Source organism: Rhineura floridana, chromosome 4 (genome assembly GCF_030035675.1).
Source record: "Rhineura floridana isolate rRhiFlo1 chromosome 4, rRhiFlo1.hap2, whole genome shotgun sequence".
Taxonomy (NCBI): Eukaryota; Metazoa; Chordata; class Lepidosauria; order Squamata; family Rhineuridae; genus Rhineura; species Rhineura floridana.
This window is the reverse complement of record NC_084483.1, coordinates 130,422,899-130,448,637: the sequence shown is the minus strand read 5'-3', so window position 1 is coordinate 130,448,637 and position 25,739 is coordinate 130,422,899. Positions and strand designations below refer to the sequence as shown.

At 41.0% G+C, this 25,739-nt stretch overlaps 1 protein-coding gene across 4 annotated transcripts in view; it reads right to left on the bottom strand.

Annotated features, from left to right (window-relative positions):
* SMOC2 (SPARC related modular calcium binding 2) overlaps positions 1–25,739 on the bottom strand; it is a 233,185-nt gene that overhangs the window by 96,266 nt on the left and 111,180 nt on the right. For 3 of the 4 annotated variants that reach the window (XM_061624417.1, XM_061624416.1, XM_061624415.1), the window contains exons 5-7: positions 22,358–22,405; positions 11,627–11,677; positions 5,713–5,787 (exon numbers count right to left, since the gene is read on the bottom strand). In XM_061624417.1, the coding sequence (XP_061480401.1) occupies positions 5,713–5,787; positions 11,627–11,677; positions 22,358–22,405 (174 nt within the window). The remainder of the gene's footprint in view (positions 1–5,712; positions 5,788–11,626; positions 11,678–22,357; positions 22,406–25,739) is intronic. The other variant, XM_061624418.1, reaches the window with a different exon arrangement.

Here is a 25,739-nt window from a genome sequence, read left to right as displayed (position 1 = left end):
TGCGAGGCAGAGGCTAGAGATGCCGGAAGCCAGAGCTTATAAGTATTTTGAAGTAATATGTAAAATTAAAAGATAAATGAAAATGATCGTAAAATGGGATTTTTGAAGATAGGGTAAATACTGCAATATATATAGTCCAGCAGATTTGCAATGTAAGAAGCAATATATACAAGTGCTCCAGGGAGGTCTGCAAAGGCTTATCTCCTTAGGAAAGGCAAGGAGAGCAAGACATAAAGAACACCGCTTTTATTTTACCAAGTTCACGTTTAAAAGAACAAAATGAACCAGAGCAACCCACAAACTGTTGCCTACCTGGGCTAGGACAGTGAAGGATGCTTTTTTTAAATTTTCCATAGGAGAAACTGTGTGAAAGGAGACTGAAAGTGCAATCCTATACATACCTAATCTGAGTTCAATGGGACATAGTCCTATGAAAGTGGGTATCTTAGGCTGCAATCTTATGCACGCTTATCTGGGACTAAATCCCACTGAACACAATGAGATCTAGAGTAAAATCCTAAGTGGGGTGGGATGGACAACCTGCCCTTTCTAAACCCTTACCAGCATGTGCCCACTAGGGCAGGAGATGGGGGCAGCCTTACCTCCTACCCCAACAGAGTTCTTTTTAAAAAAATTCTCATTGGGAGGATTTAGTTATGCCAGCTCCAATCTACTGTGGATGGGGGAGTGCTTCTGGACCTCCCTGTTGATTAAAAGAGCCTCCACCCCTTTCCCAATCCACTCCGGAACACCCTGTTTTGGGGTCTAATGCTGGTTACTGCTGGCACGAATACTACCAGTGGTAGATCTATGCCCAAGGAGATTTCTGTCAGGGTTCCCCTTGCCAGTGAAGCTCTTTGGTGGATCTGTGGGTTAGGATTGCTCTGTTGTTTCTTTTTTATCTATATAAATTTTATTTTCAAAATAAACAAAATATAAACATAACCAACAAAATAAGCCCCAAATATTATTATTTATTTTATTTGTTTATTTATTATGTGATTTATATCCCGCCCTTCCTCCCAGCAGGAGCCCAGGGCGGCAACAAAAGCACTAAAAACATTAAAACATCATAAAAACAAACTTTAAAACACATTAAAACAAAACATCTTCAAAAACGTTTCTTAAAAAAAGCTTTCAAAACATCTTCTAAGATTAAAAACATTTTAAAATAAGGTTTAAGAACATATTAAAAAGCAATTCCAACACAGACGCAGACTGGGATAGGTCTCAACTTAAAAGGCTTGTTGAAAGAGGAAAGTCTTCAATAGATACAAAAAAGATAACAGAAATTAATATTATTCTATGTAGATCATAATCATATTGCTTGTGAAGATTACATTTTTATTATCCATAGCGATTAACACAATTATAATTCATACATTAATACTGTTCCCTTTCTTTTCCTTTCCTGCAGGATTTTTGAATATCATTCCTATCCTTTCATTTATTGGACCATTTAATAATAGTGCCATATCCATGTGTATGCCATTGGCATCAGGATCCTTATATCTTGTAGATTTATATAATTGATAAAATCATACCATACTGAAATGAAATTAGTCCCTTTACTTTGTCCTCTTGCTCTCTTTAAATTATGTTTTTTCGAGTAGAGCTATAACTCAAACTGTTTTATACCAAGAATCTATATTTGCTCCTTTAAGGTCTTTCCAAGATTGTACAACAGTAATCCTTGCTGCTGCTAACAAAAAACTTACCAACTTCTTATTTTTAATATCAAGATCTTAATTCAGAAATAAATTCAATATTGCTAATTGTGGTGTCAATGTAATTTTTGTTGGATTATCTGTTCAATCTCCTTAATCACAGATACCCAAAATCTGTGGGTTTTTTGACACTCCCACAACATATGTATATACATACCGATTCTTTGACACCCCCTCCAGCACATTGAAGATGCTCCTGGATTCATCAATGCTATCTTTCTAGGTGTCAGATACCACTGATATATGATTTTCAAAAACAATTCTCTGTGTTTAGCTGATATTGTTCGGTGTAGTGGCTTATTCCATTGTGTTACCACTCTTCCTTATCTATTTCAATTCCAAGTTCCCTTTCCCACCACAATTTTAGTTCTGATGTATCTCCTCCTATGTAATCCACCAAGATTTTATATGTATTGGATGTCAGGCCCTTTGAATCCCCTGAATATACTAATATTAATTTCTCAAATCTGATAAATCTGCATGTCACAGCTTCTTTTATTTCTGGATTATTCAAAAAAATTGATTTGCTCCCATAATAACCACAGGAATGGGATTTCCTGCTGTCGATTTTTTAACTTATCTTCTCCAGTGGGCATTCTGTTCTGATAAAAATCACAGGGATGATACAATCCCTTGGCACACCAGCCCTTAACATCATACATGCAATTTTTATTGAAACACATAGGGTGGTATGCCAAAGGAGTCAGAGGAGGTACTGTAGGGAGTAAAACTGTTACCTTTTCCTTCTAGACCTTAAACATTGTCCGTGTGAACCTATTTTCCATTTCATTCAAAGATTGGAGTTTATTTTTAAGAAAGGGGAAGGCATTTATTGGGATCCCATCTTTTGCATCATTTCTATTTGCACCCATTGCTTACTTGTATCTCCTAATATAAATGGGATAATATGGCCTATCTGATTTGCCAAATAATACATTTCTAAATTTGGAATTCGCCATCCTCCCACTTTGGAGCTAAAATATAAACCTTTTTTACTAACCCGTATTCTTTTTTGCCCCAAAATAAATTGATTTATCTGTTGCTGCCATAAATGTAATTGCTTTAAAGGAACCTTAATTGGAAGACTTTGAAATAAAAAGGTTTTGGTGTTATACTCATTTTTATCAGAGCCAATTTATCCATCAAAGTAAAGTTGGATTTTTCCATCTTTTCACATCTTTGTTAATACTCTGCCAGATATGACCATAATTTTCCTCATACATTTTGTTCAAATTTCTAGTGATCTGTACTCCCAAGTATTTCAGCTTGCTATGGCAAACTGGGATACTTAGGAGTCTTGAAAATGATTTTTGAACATTAGGAGGGACATTAAAGCATAGGGCCTCTGATTTTTGGAAATTCACTTGGAGGCCTGTAACTAGTTCAAAGGATTCAAATTCTCTTTTTAAAGCCATGGCTGTTTTCCAATGATCGGAAGTTGTAATTACAGTGTCATCTGCATAAAGCCCTATCACATACTTTCAATCTTTTATGTTTACCCCTACCACATCTCTGGCATGTCACAATCTAATTGCTAGGGGTTCTAATGCTAAAATAAACAAAAAACCGGACAAAGGACAGCCCTGCTTTGTCCCCGTTGAATTTCAAACAACTCTGAATCCAGATTATTTACCCTTATTTTAGCCTTAGAAATCAAGTATATATGTTCTATCAACCCTTTAAATTTCGGGCCAAACCCCATTCTTGTGATCACCTCAATCAGAACCCCCATTCCAGACAATCAAAGGCTTTAAATACATCTAGGGCTAATACTGCCAGTGGGGAGTAGGACATTTTGCTTTAATGAATAATATTTAACATTTTACTAATAGAACCTGCCATTTGTCTACAAGGGACAAAACCCATTTGGTCTAAGCCGATCATCTCTGTTAATAACTTCTTTAACCTATTAGCCATTACTGCGGCAAATATCTTATGGTCTTGATTAATTAATGAGATGAGATTAATGATCTCATTAATTTGTGAATAAAGTTACATATACTGTGAAACATTGTTTTGCAAAAGTGGGCATCAGGGATGTTTGATGTGACCAGCCACTGAACAGATTCCCCATGTACTGTACAAAACAATGGGATATATTTGCTCTGTTACGGACAACAGAAAGGGCTGCAATTGGGAAAACAGCTGAGGAGTCTTCCTCTGTCTTCCCCAACAACTTCTCATGACCCTGTGCTTTCACATTATCTCACACACAAGTCAGTGGGGTACATCCACTCCTTTAACTAGAATAGGACAGAAACGACTACCACAAGAAAAGTTAATGAAGGTAAGAAACACTTGTCTCTCCTCCTTCTTCATATCCTGGGATAAAAGGAACACTGTTGGCTCCTGGACTGGCTGGGCAGCTTTCAACTTGTCACATTGCAAGGTTATTTTGTAAGGGGAAAGGAAAGAGGAATTCTCAGGTGCACAGGGAAGTGATTTATTAGGCCCAGAGCTTTTTCAACAAAGGTCTTCAAGGGCCCTGTGAGAAAAGATTGCATCCACGCCATGCATTTAAAGCACATAGCTTCTCCCAAAAGAATCCTGAGAACTATAATTTACCCCTCCTCACAGAACTACAATTCCCAGCACCCTTAACAAACTACAGTTCTGAGGATTCTTTGGAGGAAGCCATGCGCTTTAAGTGTAAATTTGACAAAAATTGCAGATACAGCCAAACTACTGTGCTTTCCGCATGCTCCACTTTCAAGTGAGTACTTACAGTGCCCTTGAAGAAGTCCATTGTCAAAACACATTGGGTGAGGTGCAGTGGTAACCCTTAAAGTGTAGGAGCTCCTGACATCTCCCATAGCCACACACCCAAGGAGAGTCCAAACATGCAGGTAGCTGTGTCACTCTATTAAGTCTAATTGATTGCTTCCCTATGCACCTGAAGTTTCCTCTACTTTTTCATTAGAGGTAGATTTTTATGAACCCCCAAAGATTGCATTTAAACATGCCTCTAAAGAATGTCACTGGCATCTCTCAAAATCAGCAGTGACTGAATTTTGTGGTGCAATTTCCTCAAATCTGAATCCAACTTAGAAAAGAAATTCTGGCTTCCTCAACGTACCTGAACCCATACTTAACAAAAGACTGTCCTCTATTTGAATGTCTATCAGAGGACAGTCCTTTATTTGAAAGAGTCCTCTGTTTGAAGAGCTGCCTGGTCCAACTCCAGTTTAAAGAACCCAAAGAAGGGAGGGCAACTATCTTGAAGCTGCCCATCAACAATTAAAACCTATACAGCAGACTAAGCAGGCACACAGGTCACTTGGTCACAGTCTTCTCCACTATTGGTGAGATATATTGCATTTCTATTTAAATCATAATAATTATTTTAAAACAAATATAAATTAGCATATACAAATTTTATGCAAATCTGTGCCCTATTTTGTTTTGTAGTTTGGTGATTAATTTTTTTTATTTGGGACAATGTGGCCACTCTGAGAACAAATGTGAGTACCAAGGTTGGGGGAGCAGATATGCAAGCCAAGCCCCATGGTAACCTATACCCAAGAAGAACACAGTCACATCCATTACCAAGTATTAAAGTAGACAGAAACCTACAAAAATGATGTCCTGGTGAGGTTTACTTTCATTATACAAGGCCATGCTGGTGACTAAGGTTGCCATGTTCCTGGCCTGAGACTGATCCTGTATCTTTAGGAGAAGAGAAAGTCAGCCAAGTGCAGGTGTTATTGCAACACTGTAATGAGAAAAACCACAAGCTGGAATTCTCCCTTCCCCCTGCACAACTTTTAAAGATCCAGAAGACCACTTGGAGGCCGGGCCTGGCAACATATTTTACTGCTTGCAAAAGATACACACACCACGTAAAAGCACTCAATTTTGTCATAATTTTTGGACTAACTTTAAAGGATCATAAAAGTAGGTAATACCTAAGTATGAAACTTAGCTGATATTGTTTTATTTTTAGATTTATTAACTGCTTCAAAGTAATTATGCTTCACCAACTTACCAGAATTTTTATTGGTCTTATTCTGTCTGCTTTTTACTTGTTCAGTCCATAACGTAGGGTAACGAGAAGCTATATCTAGAGAATTAAGAAAAACAAAATGTTATCATTATAACGGAAAATATAACTGATGACAGACTAGATTTACCACAAGAAAATATTAAGTGATATGGAGTCCAGGAATATGTTTAGAAGAGGTGGCATAAGAGAATTTAAGATGAGATGAAATGCATATAACAAACAGAAATCATATCCACATGAAATGACCCTATATCACAATAATGGCAAATAGTGCTCCTGAAATCCACACTCACATTTCTTAGTACAAGTTTTAGGAATGTTCTAATTGAAAATGGAAATGAACTGCCTTCAAGTCGATCCTGACTTATGGTGACCCTATGAATAGGATTTTCATGGTAAGTGGTATTCAGAGGGGGTTTACCATTGCCTTCCTCTGAGGCTGAGAGGCAGTGACTGGCCCAAGGTCACCCAGTGAGCTTTGTGGCTGTGTGGGGATTCGAATCCTGGTCTCCCAGGTCGTAGTCCAACACGTTAACCACTACACCACACTGGCTCTCTGTGCTAATTACACAGTGTAAATAATTAACAGAGCAATCTTACCAGGTCAGGGTGGGCCCCTGGGGCAGATGAGCCACTAAAGCCACAACCCAGGGGTGGAAAGTGTTTTTCGTTTTTCTTTGCCTTTCATTGATCCCAATGGGAGGGAAAATGAGCACCCCAGACCCAAGGCTGTCATATTTTCTCTCTCCTACCCCACACTAATTCTAAGGGTGTAAGTGGAAGGCTTTGGATTCAGTGGATCCAAAGCCTCCCTTGATCTTCCACAACATGCAAATGTCTCTCTTCACTCCTGGAGTATTGATGATGGAGGATGGAAAGCCACAGAGCTTTCAGGAGGAAGCCTTTGTGGGCAAACCTCTTGCTCTGCACACGCACACAGAGAGAGAGAGAGGGAGGGAGGAAGAGAGAGAAAGATCCCCCAAATTCTATGACCTTTGAGATGTCCTCCTTGGAACCATAGGACTGCACCTTAAATTTCTGGCTGAATCAATTACTTCATTTGGCTCAGATTGCACCCAAATGCACACTAGACAGTGTTGCCCAAGACACTGATAAATGAGAAGATTCCAGGTAAGGAGTGAGGTGGACAAACAGTACCGTCCTATGCATGATTACTCAGAAGTGGGGATGGACAAATCTGTCAGTTTTGGTTCTCAGTTTCTCATTTTTTCAATCCTAAATTCAGTTCTCCACATTTCTGCAGCAGTTTGCAATTCTTTTTTTAAAAATCCTCATGAAAATTCTCCAGCATTTAAATGCAAATTTCTTCTGATAAAACACAATTTTACAGGCAGTTTTGACTAATGTACACATTTATCAAGCCATTTCTCATCATATAAAGCATTTTGTGTGTTATTATCACTCATGTGTTCATTTTATGCACACTTCCCCCTAACATATGCACTTTTGTAAACATTGTTTGGTTAACAACTGCACTGCAAAATTTGAATGTGTGAATTTTGAAGGCTGGCTATATTTAAGTTCTCATATTGTTTTGGAAAGTAAGAATTTGATAGATTTGGCTGGTAATGTGAACTGAATCAAATTTCTCACTCATCCCCGCTCAGAAGTAATCCCCACTGTGTTCAATAGGGCTTACTTCCAGGTATGTGCACTTAGAGATGCAGCTTTAGACTAAGATATAACTCTGTTGGTGGTATCTATAATATTTTTTAAAAAACCAACCAACAGGGAACCCAAGTAACGGAATCTATCTATCTATCTATCGATCGATCGATCGATCGATAATACATTTATATGTCATCTGATCTCTCTATCTATGTATTAAAACATTTATATGCCATCTTTATGTCAAATGATCCTTAAGATAGTTCACAACATCAAATATGGCTGCAGGCCTGGATTCAGGCGGCGTTAACTAGGTATTTCACTTTTCATTAACTCTTTTCCAGTGTGTTGGAGGTCGACTTATGGGCAAAGAGGCTTCAGAACTCTCCTGTCCATTTTAACATGATAACATGGCCATGGGCCAGGTTCGTAATTCCCTTATATCTAGGACCACTAGGGTTATGGCCCTTGTCTGTTCCTTTGTTCTCCAGTGCCTATGTTTAATGTTGGGGCATGGTATGTGCAGGGTATTGACAATAGTGTTATTGATGCGCTGTCATAGAATCAGTTGGAGAGGTTTCGGCAGTGCTGTGCAAACCGCACATTGGGAGATTGGGCAGCGGAGTCAGAGATGGCCATAAGCCTATCTGTCACCCCAGCATGCTCACCAGCTATCAGAATGCAGAAAGGGATTCCCAGGAATCCTGGGCCAGCAAGGGCTATGCAAAGGTGTGGCCTATTCCTGTGCATCGCGTGCTGGAATTCCTCGTGGATGGTAGGAGTGGAAGCCTGTCTGCCAGTGTGCTACGTGGTAAGTTGGCAGGGCTATCTTTTAAGGCCAAGGCAGGGGGCTTTCAGGACCACTCAAACAACTTTGGGATATGTCATGTGCTGGCCGGCTGGACTGGGAAACCCCCACATGCCCCTGATCCTCATCCCCCTTTTTCACTTGACCCACCTGGGATTATTAGTCAGGGGGTGCCCTGTGGTCATCACCTTTTGAAGCTCAGTAGCTGCATGCAGCAGCCCCGACCCTAATTTGAAGACTTTTGGATGGGGGCGGGGGTTGCTAGGTCCAGGTCAGACTCTTCCCTACGAGCCTTCCTGTGGTTCGAGGTTAGTTTTCAGGCAAACCTGTGATGCAATGGTCACACCATCATTTTATCCTGCCTAGGAGAGATCTCCCCTCACAAAGTTTCAGTTTATTACTGCAAGGCCTGGGAGTGGACCCCATGGGGGTTTGGGACATGCTCCTCCAGAATTTGAGTTGCCTATAAGGCAGTGGAGATGCCTACCCGGCACAGTGTATCTTGGGTTTTTGTAAATGCAGGTGCAGACCATCGGAAGGTGGTATTATGGGGCATATAGAATACATTCACCCCTGGGGCAAGTCTGGAGGTCCAGGACCCAACTGTTCACAACTGTTTGTTTTTGGCAGGTGGCTGGATGGGGAGCACACGTGCAGCCTACTCTGCAGCCATGGCATGATCTTATGGTCTGGTCTTGGGGCTGCAAACTCACATTGGTTCGCAGCTGGGCCTCAGATGGTGGGCCACGGTTAGGCGGCTGGGTTGACAGAGTATGTGCTGGGATGGACTCCTACCCGCATTGTTCCAGCAAGGTTTAGTGCGGGCAGTTCCGCAGGTTCTGGTCATCCACCTGGGGGAGAATGACCTTGGTCTGATGAAGGGCAAGGCCCTTAGTGTTCAGCCATGTAAGGACATGCAGTTGATAAGGCAACATTGGCCTTTGGTACGTCTGCTGTGGTCAGACATTCTTCCACGCAGGGTTTGGTGTGGTGTATGGGACCTGAAGGGGATAGACTGGGCATGGAAGAAGGTCAACCGGCAGATTCAGTTGGCTCTTCTTGAGCACGGGGGGTTGGCTATTCCACATCCCCACATACAGCATTTGAGGGTTGAGCTTTATAGGGCCGATAGTGTTTCACCTGTCAGATACAGGAAACGACAAATTTTTGGGAGACCTGCAGAAGTGTCTGCGAGAGGTGCTTCCCGGCAGTGGGATAAAGGGGGACTAAATAGAGACTTGTTCCCTTTTGTGGCACTAAGGTGGGGGAAGGGAAGTAGATAAGGACAGCTAGGTGGCCCCCTTAGGCACCTTTGGAGGTGATTGGTGGTTCCAGAGGCCTGTCTTTCAGGGCTTTACAGTCTGAGGGCAGGATATGGGCTGCTTCTGGGGCCAACTTACTCATCCACCCGGAGTTGAATGGCCTGGGGGGGTGATGTTGGAAGGCCCCCCTACTCACCTACAGGGTAAGTAGATGGGCTTGCCCTTGCCCTAGCAGGGGCTGGTCGCCCGAGAGCTGTATGCAAGCTGCTTGCTTATAGACAGTTCCCACACCTAGGTTTTCCCTCTGCAGGTCACTTTAAAAGGGGTTTTGTTATAGTTTAATAAAGTGGCCCTTTGTTCAACCCAAACTGCTATGTCTGTGTATTATTTTGCCCCTAAGCACCAACTCCCTATCTACGTATCAAAACATTTAATTGCCATCTTTAGTTCAATCAAATAAAAATGATCAATACAAACAAATTAGATAAAGTACAACCAACAAGAACAGAATTAAATGTTCAACAAGATTATTCCAGCCCAAATAAGGCCAAGGTTTGCTTTTTCTGTGAAGAGCAAGCAGCAAACGAGCCAACCAGGCCTTTCTAGGGAAGACATTCTACACCAGCCTTTCTCAACTAGTGGGCCACCAGATGTTGTTGAACCACAACTCCCACCAGCCTCAGCCAGCATTGCCAATGAAAGATGGGAATTGTGGTCCAACAACATCTGGTGGCCCATTAGTTGGGAAAGGCTGTTCTACACAGTCTCAAAAGCCCTATCTCATATCACCACCTCAGGCATATACGGCTTCAGTTCTAGAACAAAGGCACAAAGGTTTGTATGGAGAGATCCTGGTACACTTAAGGCAATTAAGGTTAAGACTAGCACTTGAACTGAAGTTGTGGGATAACTAACAAATAAAATAAATATGTCTGCAAATGGGAAAAAATAATAAATAGTATGATTTGGTAGAGCAACACTATCACCTTCCAATGTACTGTTGGACCCCACTTCCCAGCAAATCATTGGGGCTTTGAGATAAAGAAGCACATTTTTAAAATTTAAGATTTAGTTTTATCTTCCATCTCAATTTACCTTCTGAAAACATGTGGAAACCCACTATCTCCCCTACTTCTTTGTACAAACAGCAAAGAAGGCAGAGGGCTCAGGCGATATGCGTATACGATATGCGTATACCAAATACACATGGCAGCCCCAGACCATTATTTGATGTGAGATGTTTGGATCATATTGTTCCAGTGTTATTCTAAGGGTTTTTTTTTTTAAATGCAATTTCATTAAGAGAAAAAGAAAAGGAAAAAAAGAGAAAAACAAACAAAAACAAAAACCCTGTCAGCAAAAGTCCTGTCAGTCTTATTCAAAGTTGGCTGGCTGTTTCCAATCCCAGTTCAAAGCTTACTAAATTTAAGATTTAATGGCATAGTCAGTACAGTTCATACACTTCAGTCAAAAGGCCTGCTGTGCTTATCAGCTCTATCACTGTTCCTTATTGAGCTGTGTAACCCCAGTTAGCTTCAGAAACCAACAAAGATTTCTGTTTTGTCTTAAAGACTAATTAATGTGTTATACATTATGTTGACTATGTAAGACTATAGGAAAAGCCCTGCTGGATCAGACCAGCATCCAGTGGCAGCTGGTGGCTTCATGTCAGTGGGGCAGTGGAATCCGCTCCGGGTTTTAGTCTGAATTTTCAAGCAGCTGGCCAAAGTGCTGACGCAGATTCTACTCGGAGCGAATTCCACTCCCCCTCTGACATGGAGACAGCAGCCATCACCGCCAGCTTCCTGTTCTCGCTGCCAGCATCCTGTTTGTCAACCAGATAGATGCCCATGGGAAGTGTGCAAGCAGCACCAGAGTGCAACAGCATTCTTTCTATTTGTGATTCTCAGCAGCTGATATTCAGTGGCATACTGCCTTTGTCGTTGGAGGAAAAACACAGCCATTGTGGTGAGGAGCAACTGACAGTGCTATCCTCCATGAAAGATTCCGTTTCATCGGATGCAGGACATTATTTCCATCAAACATGTAAAAGTGCTATGTTCTTCTAGGAAGGTATTTCACAGTAATACAGCAAAATCAGGCATCCTTTTTATAATATATACTGTGGACAAATCTTTTATATAACATACAGCTATTGTTTCCATGGTCTTCATATCCCATTTCCAGAAATGCTCACCTTCTTCATCGCCTTGGGGCTGAGTCTCCAGTGCAGGAGCTGAAGCATCATCTGAATTCAGAATGGAAAAGGTTTGCAAGGAGACTACAATTATGAGAGTAAGCTAAATAAGTGCACATACTTGATTGAGACTAACAATTTGCCCATAGCCCCAGCCATTCAATAAATAAGCAAATAATATCGCTGTAATGATACACTATAAAAACTAAAATTTTACACATTTGAATGGTACAAGTGGGACAGGCAACAAAATGTTGCAGCACAGAGTGCTGCCTGTTCAGGATTCCAGTCACTCCATTCCATTCCCTCTTCCCCCATTGGCACTGTCCCTCCCACCAAACAGTCAGCATTCTGAGGCCCTGAGTGCACTCAGTCCTCTCTTGGGCTATTTGGAGGCTTTCTTCCCTTACTTTGGGGAGGGCAGGGTCCTGAAGGCTGCTGATACCTCCCTCTTGTGCATGGGTGGTACTAATTTGGCTATTGAAGCAATGGCAGTCATAGCCTGAAGATCAGGAATAGAGGGAATGAATTTTTATGCTCTCTCCAGTACATTCATTAAATCCAAAAGCACACACACACACACGCTATTGCAAGGCAATAAAGAAAGGCACCAGCACAGGCAAGAGGAACCCATGTTGTATATATATGTTCACAGGCCAACTGGGCCAATGAAATCAGCAGGATACATGTGGGCAAACAGGATGTCTGAATTATCTATCATGAGCACAAACTGCATTTTTTGAAATCACAAGCATTAGGGAGATATACGTATTCAGCTTGTACTCAGACCACATTATACAGACAAACCAGTCTCCCTGTACACAATCTGAAAGGAACACAGCAGGAAAAACCTGAAACAAACATGGATTCTGGCACAGCAAAATTCTTCTGCAGATTACATTAACAAGTTTTCAGGGCAAGTTTTGATTTGCTTTCTTTCTGCATATTTCTTATATTCAGTCTATCCAATAAAGAGAGATGTAGTAAAAATACAAAAAGATTGAGTCCTGTTGTTGTTGTTGTTATGTGCCTTCAAGTTGATTACGACTTATGGTGACCCTATGAATCAGCGACGTCCAATAGCATCTGTCATAAACCACCCTATTCAGATCTTGTAAGTTCAGGTCTGTGACTAAAACTCTCAAAGTAACCTAAGTGGGATTGCATCCACAATATAACAAGCTGAGAAACAGAATAGAGAATGAAGGAGAAATATAGAAAGAGGGAGGAGAGAGGAAGGAAAAAAGAAACAGAGAAAGTACAAAGGAAAGATAGCATGTCCAATAAGAGATTAAAGATAAACCCTATGCTGCAAGATGTATTTAAAAGAGGCTTCTGGGCCTGCACAGTTTGAAGGTCATTTGGAATAATGTAAGTCTAATTGTCTACATGTTTTACATAATAACACCTGTACAAGGTTTTATGCCAAGGCATATTCCGTAGGGACAAAGGAAGCACCCTTATACTGAGTCAAATCATTGGTCAATCTAGCTCAGTAATGTCAATGCTGACTGGCAGAATTTCTCCAGGATTTCATACAAGGTTCTCCCTTAGACCCACTTAGAGATGCTGGGCACTGGACCTGGGACCCTCAGCATACAAAGCAAATGCTCTGCCACTGAGCTACGGCCCTTCCGCAAAACATATTTTGCATGTTGATTCTCCCTGCCCCCATTCCCCAGTATAATATTGGGTCCTGTTGTTAGTTGCTGTTGCATATAATGACTTTTATGCTCAATAGTATGTTGGTGATGCAAGCCCATTCTGCAGTGCTGCCTCTTGGCTATACTGATGATGCACTACAAACAAGGAGGCTGCTGCATCAATGCATTTTGGCTAAGTATTGATCAAAATGCCTTCACGATATAGAGCAGGTGAGTCACCCCAGGACTCTGCCATCATCAAGTCCCAATTCTGTATAGTGATATTACACACTGCAACTAGGCTAGTTTGTCATCAGCAGTGGTCACTGCCAGAAAACATTCATAAGATGCCATGGGAATATTGACAGCCATCTGGGTGACGCCAGCTTGCTGAACTCAAGTAACAGCTTAAGAAACAGCTATCTCTGCATTTCATTCTAATAGCTTCTAATGGCTGGAAGTGTGTATGTGTGTGATTTTCTCTGAAAATCTTTAAGCAATGTTGCACAAGATGAGAGGATCATAGCATCTGGCAGATGAGAGAGGAAAAAGCAAGAAGCTGACAAGAGAAAGCCAAAATGTTTTGGAAAGAGGACAGCTACTCTTTTTTGTGCAAGATGGCTATGCTGCTGAGAAACTTGTTTGAATTTATTGAAACAAATAGCCTTCTGTATGCAATGGATTCCCAAAATGGTGCCATCGGGCCTTTTACAGCATACAAGCAACTTCATAAATCATCTCATGGCTGGTTTCAGATATTTAACTTAATTGATATCAATGCTGGAATCTGGTTGCCTGCAAATATTTCCCAAGTAAGAATCACAGAGGTGTTTGCTAGGATTAATGCTCATCAGAGAGAACATCATTATTATTATTATTATTATTATTATTATTATTATTGAAGCCAGTGAATGGAAGGAAACTAGAATATACTCAGCTTCAACCCTTGCACTCTGAACAGATTATCAGCGCTAACAGAGCTACTACTCTTCTCAGTTGTGTCGGTTACCCCTATTGCTGTGCATGTGGTGAGGTGCAACCACCCTACTATGTCACGCCTGCTTACCTAGGCAGGATTAGGATAGGGTAGGTCAAGGTTATCCAGTTGCACCAGCAGGAGCCCCTGACTGGCAGTAGCAGTCCTGCTGGTAAACTATCAAGTCCCAACCTGGCCTCTGCCTTATCCCAGCCCCATCCAGATAAACAGCAGCAACACTGGTGTCAGGAGGGTGTCTCTGCCTCACTACACGTGCCATTACTGGCTGTGCATATGTTAGCATCCACAGTAGCACATTAGCCATGGCCCATGGCTAAAGGAACATGGAAGTACACAAAAAGGGACTCTTGACCTGCCGTCCCCAAACACAGATGCACACATAGCATGAACATGTACATTTTTAAAATGGAGGCAACAGCAAAAGCATCAAGAACAGCAGGCAGTGGAAGAAGAAATATTGATATTTGTGTTCTCCAACGTGAGGATGGGGAGGTTGCAGGAGGAGGAGACCCACAAAATCCTAAATGCAAATAGCATCCATCTGAGTACTAATCTTAGCTACTATGTTCAACTTTAGTTTGACATTATAAAAAAAGTTCCTTTTTCCTTTTTTATTTTTTACTGAATGCCTTTTTCAAGGTCTGATAACATGACATGGAATACATATAGCTGTTCCCGCAAAACCTTTCAGTATAAAACATGCTGATCATACAAAACACATGTTGGCTCTGACCGGCAATTGGGATCCCAAGATACCCCTTAAGTATTATTCAAGACACCTACGTCATGAAGTATTAAAGCTTACAGCAATTTTGGCATGTTTATGAAAATAGGTTCTGGCAGCTGGTTGGCCTCAGAAGCAAATAGCAAGACACAGGAGTTTGCTTTATAAAGGATCCAGATTCACACCTGGTTTTGTTCCATGTACATCAGGCCTGGTCTGTAGCTGGAGGCAGGTGATAAAACTTATTCACTGCTGCACAGCCTCAAAATCCAGGGAACTTTTAAAGATGGGCAGCTATACAAAGTGACAAAACAACAAAATTTATGGTCTGTATAGAGTTTCTTCAGAAATATATGGACACCTGAAGCCTACACATTTGCCTGGCAAATGTATGAAAGAAAGATTGCCCTCAAGTAACATATATACATCTCATATTACCCAAGTTTAAACAGCTACTGATTCTTTTCATAGAAGTAAAATATAAAATGCGTATGATTGCTAAGGTTCCTGCAGGATGATAAATCAAGGATAGTTACATGATTTCCCCATCTGTCACATTTCCTTAGCTTGGGCACTTAGAGGGAAAAAGATAAACATATTAAATAAAGTTGAATATGCGTCTCCATTAATCTTGAAGCTAATTCCAATGACTACAGTGGGAGATAGTGGTCCAGACATATGAATGATTTTAGCACAGGCATACAAAAAGCTATAAGGATATATCATTAATAATAAGAGCAGCTGCTTGGCTCTGAATATGATCCATCAGTTTAACTCATTACAATAACTCATGGTAAGAGAATTTAACCTCAGTTGCCACAGGGATGGATGAAATAATGACACTGACTAGATCTCTACATTTTGGTCCTGAACAGAAAATGGCTTGCTATAAAAATATGCAGAATGGTCCAAGGAACCAGAATAAGGATTATTAGACACATTTTTAAAAAAATAATGCAACAACTTAATGGAGACTCTACTTCTGACAAGACTGATATTTGAAACTAGAAAAAAAATTAGTTGAAAATCCTGACCTTTAATATAGTTGTCCAGGCCCCAAAAGGGAAAACCACAGCTTTCAATGTACATAGCTGATGCAGGTGTACCAAATGTGCATGTGTGCACTCACATTTACATAGTAATACTCATTCAGGCTCCTCTGAACTGAGTTTAATGTGAACAGGAATATGCCACTAGTTGCTATGCAAGACCAGTTCTATGTGTCTAGAAAACTGCGACAATTGGGTTAGACATAAATCTCATGATTTCAAAGGAACAGTTAAATGTGGGAGTACTCAATATAAAGTTCACAAAGGGGAAATGTGAAAGTACAGGGTAATGCATTTTTGAACTGTGGTATGAGTCATGCCATCAGGAGTCTAGACCAAGAGGACAGACTCCTGGCACGGGCACCCAAGGTGGAATGGTCAAAGCTGATACACCAGACGAAGATGCATCCAAACTCAGAGGAAGGCAGTGGTAAACTACCTCTGAATACCTCTTACCACAAAAATCCTATGAACAGAGTATCCAAAATGCAACATGAGATAGTGCTGGAAGATGAGACCCCCAGGTCAGAAGGCACTCAACGAGCTACTGGGGAAGAACAAAGGACAAGTACAAATAGTGCTGTGACTAATGACACAGCTGGGTCAAAGCCAAAAGTAAGCCCAAAGGATAATGTGCACGGATGCGAGTCTGGAGTTGTATGACGCACACAACAGGAACATGGAATGTGAGAAGAATGAACCAGGGAGAGTTAGAAATTGTCAAGCAAAAAATGGAATGTATCAACATTACAATACTTGGCATGAGTGAATTAAAATGGACAGGAATGGGACATTTTGAATCAGGCTACTACAAAATATTTTATGCAGGAAATGAGAAATTAAGAAGAAACGGGGTTGCTTTAATAGTGAGATGTGATGTAGCAAAAACAATTAAGAGCTATAACACAAGGTCTGAGCGAGTTATATCAATGAGATTTAACGGGAAACCTATTGACATAACCATCATCCAAGTCTATGCTCCAACAGCAAATGCAGAAGAATTGGAGAGATTTTACACAGAAGTATAGGAAGAAATTGATCACACACCAAAACAAGATGTGCTGATAATCATGGGAGACTGGAATGCAAAAGCAGGGAACGGACAATAACTCGGAACTGTGGGAAAATGGGGCTTAGGAGATAGAAATGAAGCAGGAGAAAGACTTATCGAATTCTGTGAAGCCAATAATTTGTTTCTCACAAACACTTATTTTGAGCAACTGAAAATACGACTGTACATGTGGACATCACCAGATGGTCAATATAGGAACCAAATTGATTATATAATTGGTAGCAGAAGATGGAGAAGTTCCATACTTTCTGCGAAAACAAGACCAGGAGCAGACTGTGGTACAGATCATGAACTGGTCATATGGAAAATCAAAGTAAAGCTAAAGAAGAAGAACAAAGCAATCATAATGCCAAAATACAATTTAATAACATCCCGGGAGAATATAAATATCAAATAAGGAACAGATTTGAGGCTTTAAACTTAGCTGACAGAGAACCAGAAGAACTACGAAGTGAGGTCAGAGATATTATCAGGGAAGAATGCAAAAAGACAATACGTCTAGTTAAAAAGAGAGAAAGACCTCAATGGATCTGAAGAAACTCTTAAAATGGTTAAAAGAGAGAAGGAAAGCAAAAGGAGATAGAAACAAGGTTAGAACCCTAAATACAACTATACACTGACTAGTATGTAGGGACAAAGAGAATTATTACAATAGTTATTGTATAGAAATAGAAGAGGACAACAAAAAGGGTAGAACAAGAGCCCTATTCCAAAAAATTAGAGAAATTAAAGGGAAATTTAAACCAAGGGTAGGGATGTCGACGGCTAGATCGCAAGGGGAGAAAGACGTGCTGTGAGGCTGATTGGGCATGAGTAAAACATCATAACTGTGCCTACTGTGTGGTGGTGAGGGCGGCGAAGAAGGCCCACTTCTCTGCCTCCATCGCATCCTCAAGTAGCCATCCACTGGAACTTTTCCATATTGTCATGGGTCTGTTGATATCAACTCCAGGAAGTGGAGTCTTGGACCCTTCGGAGGCCCACTGTGAATTGTTTGCAAAGCACTTTGAGGGTAAAGTTGCTCGCCTCCGTAGCAGTCTTGATGCCCCATCCACATCTACTGTAGTCCCCAATGAGGTGTCCAGTGCAACGTTTGCTGCAATTTCTTGGGAACAATTTCAGTTGATGTGGCCTGATGATGTGGACAAGGTGCTTGCAACGATGCAGCCAGTAACGTGTCCTCTTGACCCTTGCCCTTCTTGGCTTATTAAAGCTTGCCGAGGGTTCTGACTGAGTGGATTCAGGGTGTGGTCAACGCATCATTGTGGGAGAGAGTGGTTCCAGCCACCTTGAAAGAGGCAGTGATCCGACCACTCCTGAAAAAGCCCACCCTGGACCCATTGGTTTGTGACAACTACCAACCAGTTGCAAATACCCCCTTCTTAGGGAAGGTGATTGAGAGGGTTGTGGTGCAGCAACTGCAAGTACTCTTGGATGAAACAGATTATCTTGACCCATCCCAGTCTGGGTTCAGGCCTGGTTATGGGACTGAATCGGCCTTGTTCGCCCTGACAGATGACCTTTATCAGGAGAAGGACAGAGGGAGTGCGACCCTGTTATTCTTACTTGATCTCTCAGCATGGTATCCTTCTGGGCCGACTTGGTGAGATGGGTATTGGAGGCACTGTCGCTCTCAGAGAATAGCATTGGGTGACTGTCTTTTGGCCCCCTGGCAGTTGTGCTGTGTGGTGCTGCAGGGTACCATCTTGTCCCCCATGCTGTTTAAAATCTATATGAAGCCCTTGGGAGCAGTCATCAGGAGATTTGAGGCAAGGTGTCAGAAGTATGCTGATGATACCCAGCTCTATTTCGCCGTCACATCTGAATCGGGAGAGGCCGTGCAAGCCATGGACCGTTGCCTGGACTTGGTGGTGGGCTGGATGAGGGCCAATAAACTGAGTCTGAATCCTAGCAAGACGGAGGCACTGTGGGTTGGTGGTTCCCGAGTTCGGATAATTGGTCAGTTGCCTGCTTTGGACAGGGTTGTACTCCCTCTGAAAGAGCAGGTCCGTAGTCTAGGGGTGCTCCTGGATCCATCTTTGTTGCTAGAGGCCCAAGTCACCTCAGTGGCTAGGAGTGTCTTTTACTAGCTTTGGCTGGTGGACTGGGATAGCCTGACCACTGTTGTCCACGCACTGGTAACCTCCAGGCTGGATTACTGTAATGCTCTCTATGTGGGGATGCCCTTGAGGTTGGTCCAGAAGCTGCAGCTGGTGAAAAATGCGGCAGCGAGACTGCTCACTGGGGCAGGGTATCACCAACATGTCACTCTGCTGCTGAAAGAATTGCACTGGCTGCCCATTTGCTACCGGGCCAAGTTCAAGGTTCTAGTTTTGGTGTACAAAGCCCTATACAGCTTGGGACCAGGATACCTGAAAGACCATCTTACCCCTTATACACCCAATCGATCACTGCACTCTGCAGGTGAGGGCCTCCTGCAGATACCATCTTATCAGGAGGTTCGTTCTGCACAATATAGGAAACGGACCTTCAGTGTGGCGGCACCTACCCTGTGGAATTCCCCCCCTTTGAATATTATGCAGGCGCCATCTCTGCTATCTTTTCGGTGCCTTTTGAAGACTTTCCTCTTTCAACAAGCCTTTTAGGTTGAGACCTATCCCAGTCTGTGTCTGTGTTAGAATTGCTTAATATGTTTTTTAATAATGTTTTTAACCCTTTTTAAAAGTTTTTTTAAAAAATGTTTTTAACGCTGTTTTGTTTTAACGTATTTTAAGATCTGTTTTTATGATGTTTTAAAGTGTTTTTAGCGCTTTGTTTGCTGCCCTGGGCTCCTGCTGGGAGGAAGGGTGGGATACAAATTAAATAATAAATAATAAAATAAATAAATAAATGTTGAATAATCAATAGGGGAACACACTGACTGACCGAGATGAAAGAAAAGGAAGATGGAAGCAATACACTGAAGAACTCTATATTATAGAGATGCAAGGATGACAGATTCATTCATGGAGGAACCGTATGATGAAGAACCAGAAATTTCAGAATGTGAGGTTAAAGCTGCTCTTAAAATACTTGGAAGAAACAAATCACCAGGAACAGATGGCATACCAATAGAGTTGCTTTGAGCTACTGAGACTGAATCTGTCCAAATTTTGACAAAAATGTGTCAACAAACTAAACAATGTCCCCCACACTGGAAGTGTTCAACATACATCCCAATTTCAAAGAAAGGGGATCCCAGGGGATGCAGTAATTTTGGCACTATTGCCTTAATATCCCATGCAAGTAAAATAATGCTCAAAATTCTACAATAAAGGCTCTTACCATATATGGAGCGAGAAATGCCAGATGTCCAAGCTGGATTTAGAAAGGGAAGAGGCACCAGAGATCATATCGCAAACATACTTTGGATAATGGAACGGAGCAAGGAATTTCAGAAGAAAATCACCCTGTGCTTTATAGATTACAGCAAAGCTTTTGATTGTGTAGATCATGAAAAACGATGGAATGCTTTAAAAGAAATGGGGGTGCCACAGCATCTGATTGTCCTGATGCACAACCTATACTCTGGACAAGAGGCTACTGTAAGGACACAATATGCAGAAACCGATTGGTTCCCCATTGGAAAGGGTGTGAGGCAGCGGTGTATTTTATCACCCTATTTGTTTAATCTATATGCAGAACATATCATACAGAAAGCAGGATTGGACCAAGATGAAGGAGGTGTGAAAACTGGAGGGAGAAATATCAACAATTTAAGACATGCAGATGATACCATACTACTAGCAGAAACCAGTAATGATTTGAAACAAATGTTGATGACAGTTAAAGAGGAAAGCACAAAAGCAGGACTACAGCTGAACATCAAGAAGAGTAAAGTAATGACAACAGAAGAGTTGACAACTTTAAAGTTGACAATGAGGACATTGAACTTGTCATCAATACCTTGGCAGTCATTAACCGAAATGGAGACAATAGTCAAGAAATCAGAAAAAGGCTACGACTGGGGAGGGCAGCTATGAGAGAACTAGAAAAGATCCTCAAATGCAAAGATGTATCACTGAACACTAAAGTCAGGATCATTCAGACCATGGTATTCCCAATCTCTATGTATGGATGTGAAAGTTGGACAGTGAAAAAAGCGGGTAAGAGAAAAATCAACTCATTTGAAATGTGGTGTTGGAGGAGAGCTTTGTTCATACAATGGACTGCAAAAAAAGACAACTAATTGGGTGTTGGAACAAATTAAACCAGACCTTTCACTTATCATATTTTGGACACACCATGAGAAGACATGATTCACTAGAAAAGACAATAATGCTGGGAAAAACAGAAGGGAGTAGAAAAAGAGGAAGACCGAACAAGAGATGGATTGATTCCATAAAGGAAGCCAGAGACCTGAACTAACAAGATCTGAAGAGGGTGGTTCATGAGAGATGCTTTTGGAGGTCGCTGATTCATAGGGTCAGCATAGGTCGTAATCGACTTGAAGACACATAACAACAACAACAAGGATGGGCAAATCTGTCAGCTTCAGTTTTCATTTCTCATTTTTTTCAATCTTAAATTCAGATTGCACATTTTCAAATCAATTTACATTTTTATGTAAATTCCTTGTGAAGATTCCATCAGCATTTTACTGCAATTTTTTTCAAATCTCACATTTTGTACGTAATTTTGCCGAATAGAATGCATTTTGTATGCTATTTTGTATGCTATATATGCATCGTTATGCATACTTTATCCTAGCATATGCATTGTTGTACACATTACTTAGCTGAAGAACTTCCTTGCAAAATTTGGTGAAGGGCACACTTGAAAGGACGGCTACGTTTCAGTTCATATATTGTTTTGAGAAGTGCGGATTAGGCAGGTTCATTTTTAAATGTGAATTGAACAGAATTTCTCGCCCATCATACTCACAAGTAAGCACTTGGCCTACCATGTCAAGAGAAAAGCAAAGGTAACAGTGGTCCCTTTTCATGCTTATCCAGACATGGCAAATAATATTGCAGGTAAATGAATCCCATTTTAATCAGGGAAGACTACCAGTTGTTTGTAGTGTGCGCATTCAGGATATATCTAGGAGAAAGCAGTTGATGCAGTGCCAGATATATCATTAAAGCAATGCCTCCATATTTTTCTAGGAATTAATGATTTCATGTCTAACAAAATCATTTCAGAGCCCCAGGCTTGACCTGGGCTGCTTTTATAAGGCAAAATAATAAAATAAAGGCTCATAGACAATGGAGAGGATATTCCATATTCCATTGTAAGATATTTACCTGTTTTTCCTGTACCTTCACGTTGTGGAAGTTTTTCATTTAGAGAACCTAAATGGTTAGGGGGAAAAAAGGTAAGTCAGAGTGGGAAAGCAGACCTGTGGGAAAGAGTCACATTTTGATAGGTTGCGGGATGGGGAGAGGGGACAAGCTACTTTGGTAAGGTTATTTTAATATATTAAAACTGAGAAGGAAAAGCCACTTAGTAATCACTACATAGATGTTAAATAGCATGCCTCAAAACAAATGATTATGTGAATCACCTACAGGATGCTGTTCACAACACTTAGAGTGCTAAGCACATAGTGGAGAAACTAAACAGAAGCAAAGAGTAATGCACAGAACTTAATGGGAAACATTAGTTAACAACAGTGTGTACATCACATTTCCCTGCAACAATTTAACACCTGTTTCTAAATTTCCGTTCCATCTCCCAAGGGTTCAGTGGCTCTGGAATTTCTTTTAACTTCCTAAATGTTGATATCTTGACTTAGGGAGCAGTAAAACTGTCGGTGTTGCATCTGGTACTTTTCAGAAGACAGTTTGTGGGGGATGGGAGCATTTATCTTTATGCTGTCAGGAGAGTACATATGATTTATTCTGTACCTCTCAAGTGGACCATTGCTCTCACAATATTAGGCTGATGGGGGCAAGCAGTGCACTGGAGAATGTACAAATTTTAATCATGCATGATGTCCATTATCTAAGACTGGGGCATACAAAGGTGATTTTAATGTTGGTAGGCTAACCTTTTTTTTTTTAAGGATCAATTACAGTAAACATAGTACAACCTCATTTATCCAAACAGCCTTGTCTGGAAAACAGTGGAAACATGCAGATAGCCAGAAGTTCAGATGCATAGGAATGTTGTTTCCATAGGATTATACTGTGTGATGTGAGCTCATATGGAAGGCACAGAGTAAGATAACAAATAATTGGAATGTCAGTCAATCTGAAGAATTCTGAACAGTGTTGGACTTGGACCAGAGAGATATGGGTTCAAATCTCCAATCAGCAGCTCTGAAGCTCACTGGGTGGCATAATGGACACAGACATGGGTGAGGATTCAGGTGGAACATCAGAAGGGTGTTCAGTTCAGCAAAAGACAATTTTAGGGCAATAGCCAAAGCCATAAAAACAACGGAAAGGCTAAGATATATGGGAAACCAGTCTAACATATCAGACCTAGTAATTAATTTATCTTCTAGGACACTTACACTGGAGAAATGTGAGATGTTAAATAAGTTTGCCACAAACCTGCATTAATAAACAGAGGTGAACATTTTAAACAAATTAAACTTGTAGGGTTTTTTTAATGGATCATGCCCCAGATTTATGAAAGAAACACAAAAAGGGGTGGGAAGGGAAGGATAAACCTCAAACTGATCTACTCTTTTTTGGTATACACACACAACCACCCAAGTAAAAAGTATGAGCTTCTATTATTTATTTATTAAATTTATATCCTGCCATTCCTCCTAGAAGGAACCTAGAGCAGCAAACAAAACACTAAAAGCACTTAAAAACATCTTAAAAACAAAAGACTTTAAAACATATTAAAACAAACCATCTTAAAAACATCTTTAAACAAGAACTTTAAAAACTTCTTTAACCACAGAAGCAGACTGGGATAAGGTCTCTACTTAAAAAAAGGTCTCTACTTATATACTAAATAATATATAAAACTGTTAGAATGAATTCCGTCTCATAAAAAGACCAACAGCAAATCCATCAGTCTGAGCTTTCTGTAAAGATTTTAGGCTTTGAGTTAGCTCCAAAGTTCAGTGCTCTCCACAGTTAAAAGCAGTGAACTTTAACTGGATTACATAAGGATTTAAATATAGTAATGTAAAATGCACTGAATTCACTGGAGTGCCATCATCCACATACATTTTTGTTGTTGTTGCCAGCTGTTAGATCTTGCAGTTATTTTCTGAGGGGGGGGGTTCAAATATGGAGAACAATTTTATTAAAAAATCAAAAGGAATGTTCTAGGTAACTTGTCTACTAGGGTGACCAAGGCAGTGTCTGCTCCCAAACCAAGCCAGAAACCCAACTAAAAGGGTTCTAGATAATAAAGAGACTATTTTATAATGGATTATAGCCATCAAAATCAGAGGGATCCCAGGATGGCTTTTTCTACCTCTTTCAATACCACTGGAACATGCCCCTCACTCAAAAATGTTCACCACCCCAGTTTCCAGGTATCCAGCCCCAGCAAGCTGACTTAGGAAGTCAAGACAGGCAAAGAGACAACCAACCACATGGTCAACTGTTGACACCTGTTCAAGAATCCTGTCCACATCTACAGGACAAACAAACTGAAAGGCATTTGACAAAACATGACAAGTACATTTGCCCTACTAGGCATTCTGGGGCTTCTAGTCAAGTTCCATTTCCTGGGAGAAAACTATGGGGGTCTATGGATTGCCTCACAATCTTCCTGTTCTTCAAGCTAAGGTTTGGGGTGGGTTTTTTTGGGTAAAGGGCAACAGCGGTTGATGGGGCAGGGCAGGGCATGGGTGGGTAGGCCACAGCAGTTTGCCATGGTCTCAAAAATGGAGGCCATTGCCAATTACCAAGAAGGGGAGGGTGGAGGCAGCAAGGTACAGGCCCAGCAGTGGTAGCATTGGATTTATTAAATTTATTTCTATCCCACCCTTCCTCCCAAATGCTCCACACTGCACCAATCTTCCAGAGGCCATACCCCCTCCCTCTCGGTGACTGGCAGAGCCCCCAGTGTTGGGCAGCCACGTAAGCAATGCACCACCACCCCTCCCTGCCCCATCGACTTCTACTGGGAGGGGGGGCACTCTACAGGTCTTTTTTGAGTGTTTGGGGTAATCAGGAGGGTAACCTCCCTCCCGCAGAATCTACTTGTGAGTCAGTTTTGAATTTGAATTCCAAAGTTTATGAACTTGAGTGTCGATCCATGAATGAACCATATCCCATTTAAGATTCCTTCTGAATGAACATTAAAAACAATGCCATTTGTTTGCAGCTCATCAGCTATACTCTGGCATTCTGCTCCTAGAGTTTATGTGTATAATCATCATTTTCTGATAGGATGTACAATGTAACATGATGTGCTTCTCTGAATACTTGAAAATCCCCATTGCCATTTCTAGTTTTTGAAATAACTGTTTTAAAGGATGCAATTTTTTTTTCTAAAGTGGCAATGCACATAATAGTAAAACACATATTGATTATTTTAGACTGTCTGCATGTGTGTTTAGGACCTACATGTATGTTTTCCCCCAGCTGGCAGAGTGAAAATGGTAGATGAGATTTGGAAATGCAACTTGGCTACGTAACGTACATCTGACATTACCCATCTCAGGTCTCATTCGTCTCAGGTCTCATTCATATAGACCCCTATGGGGTG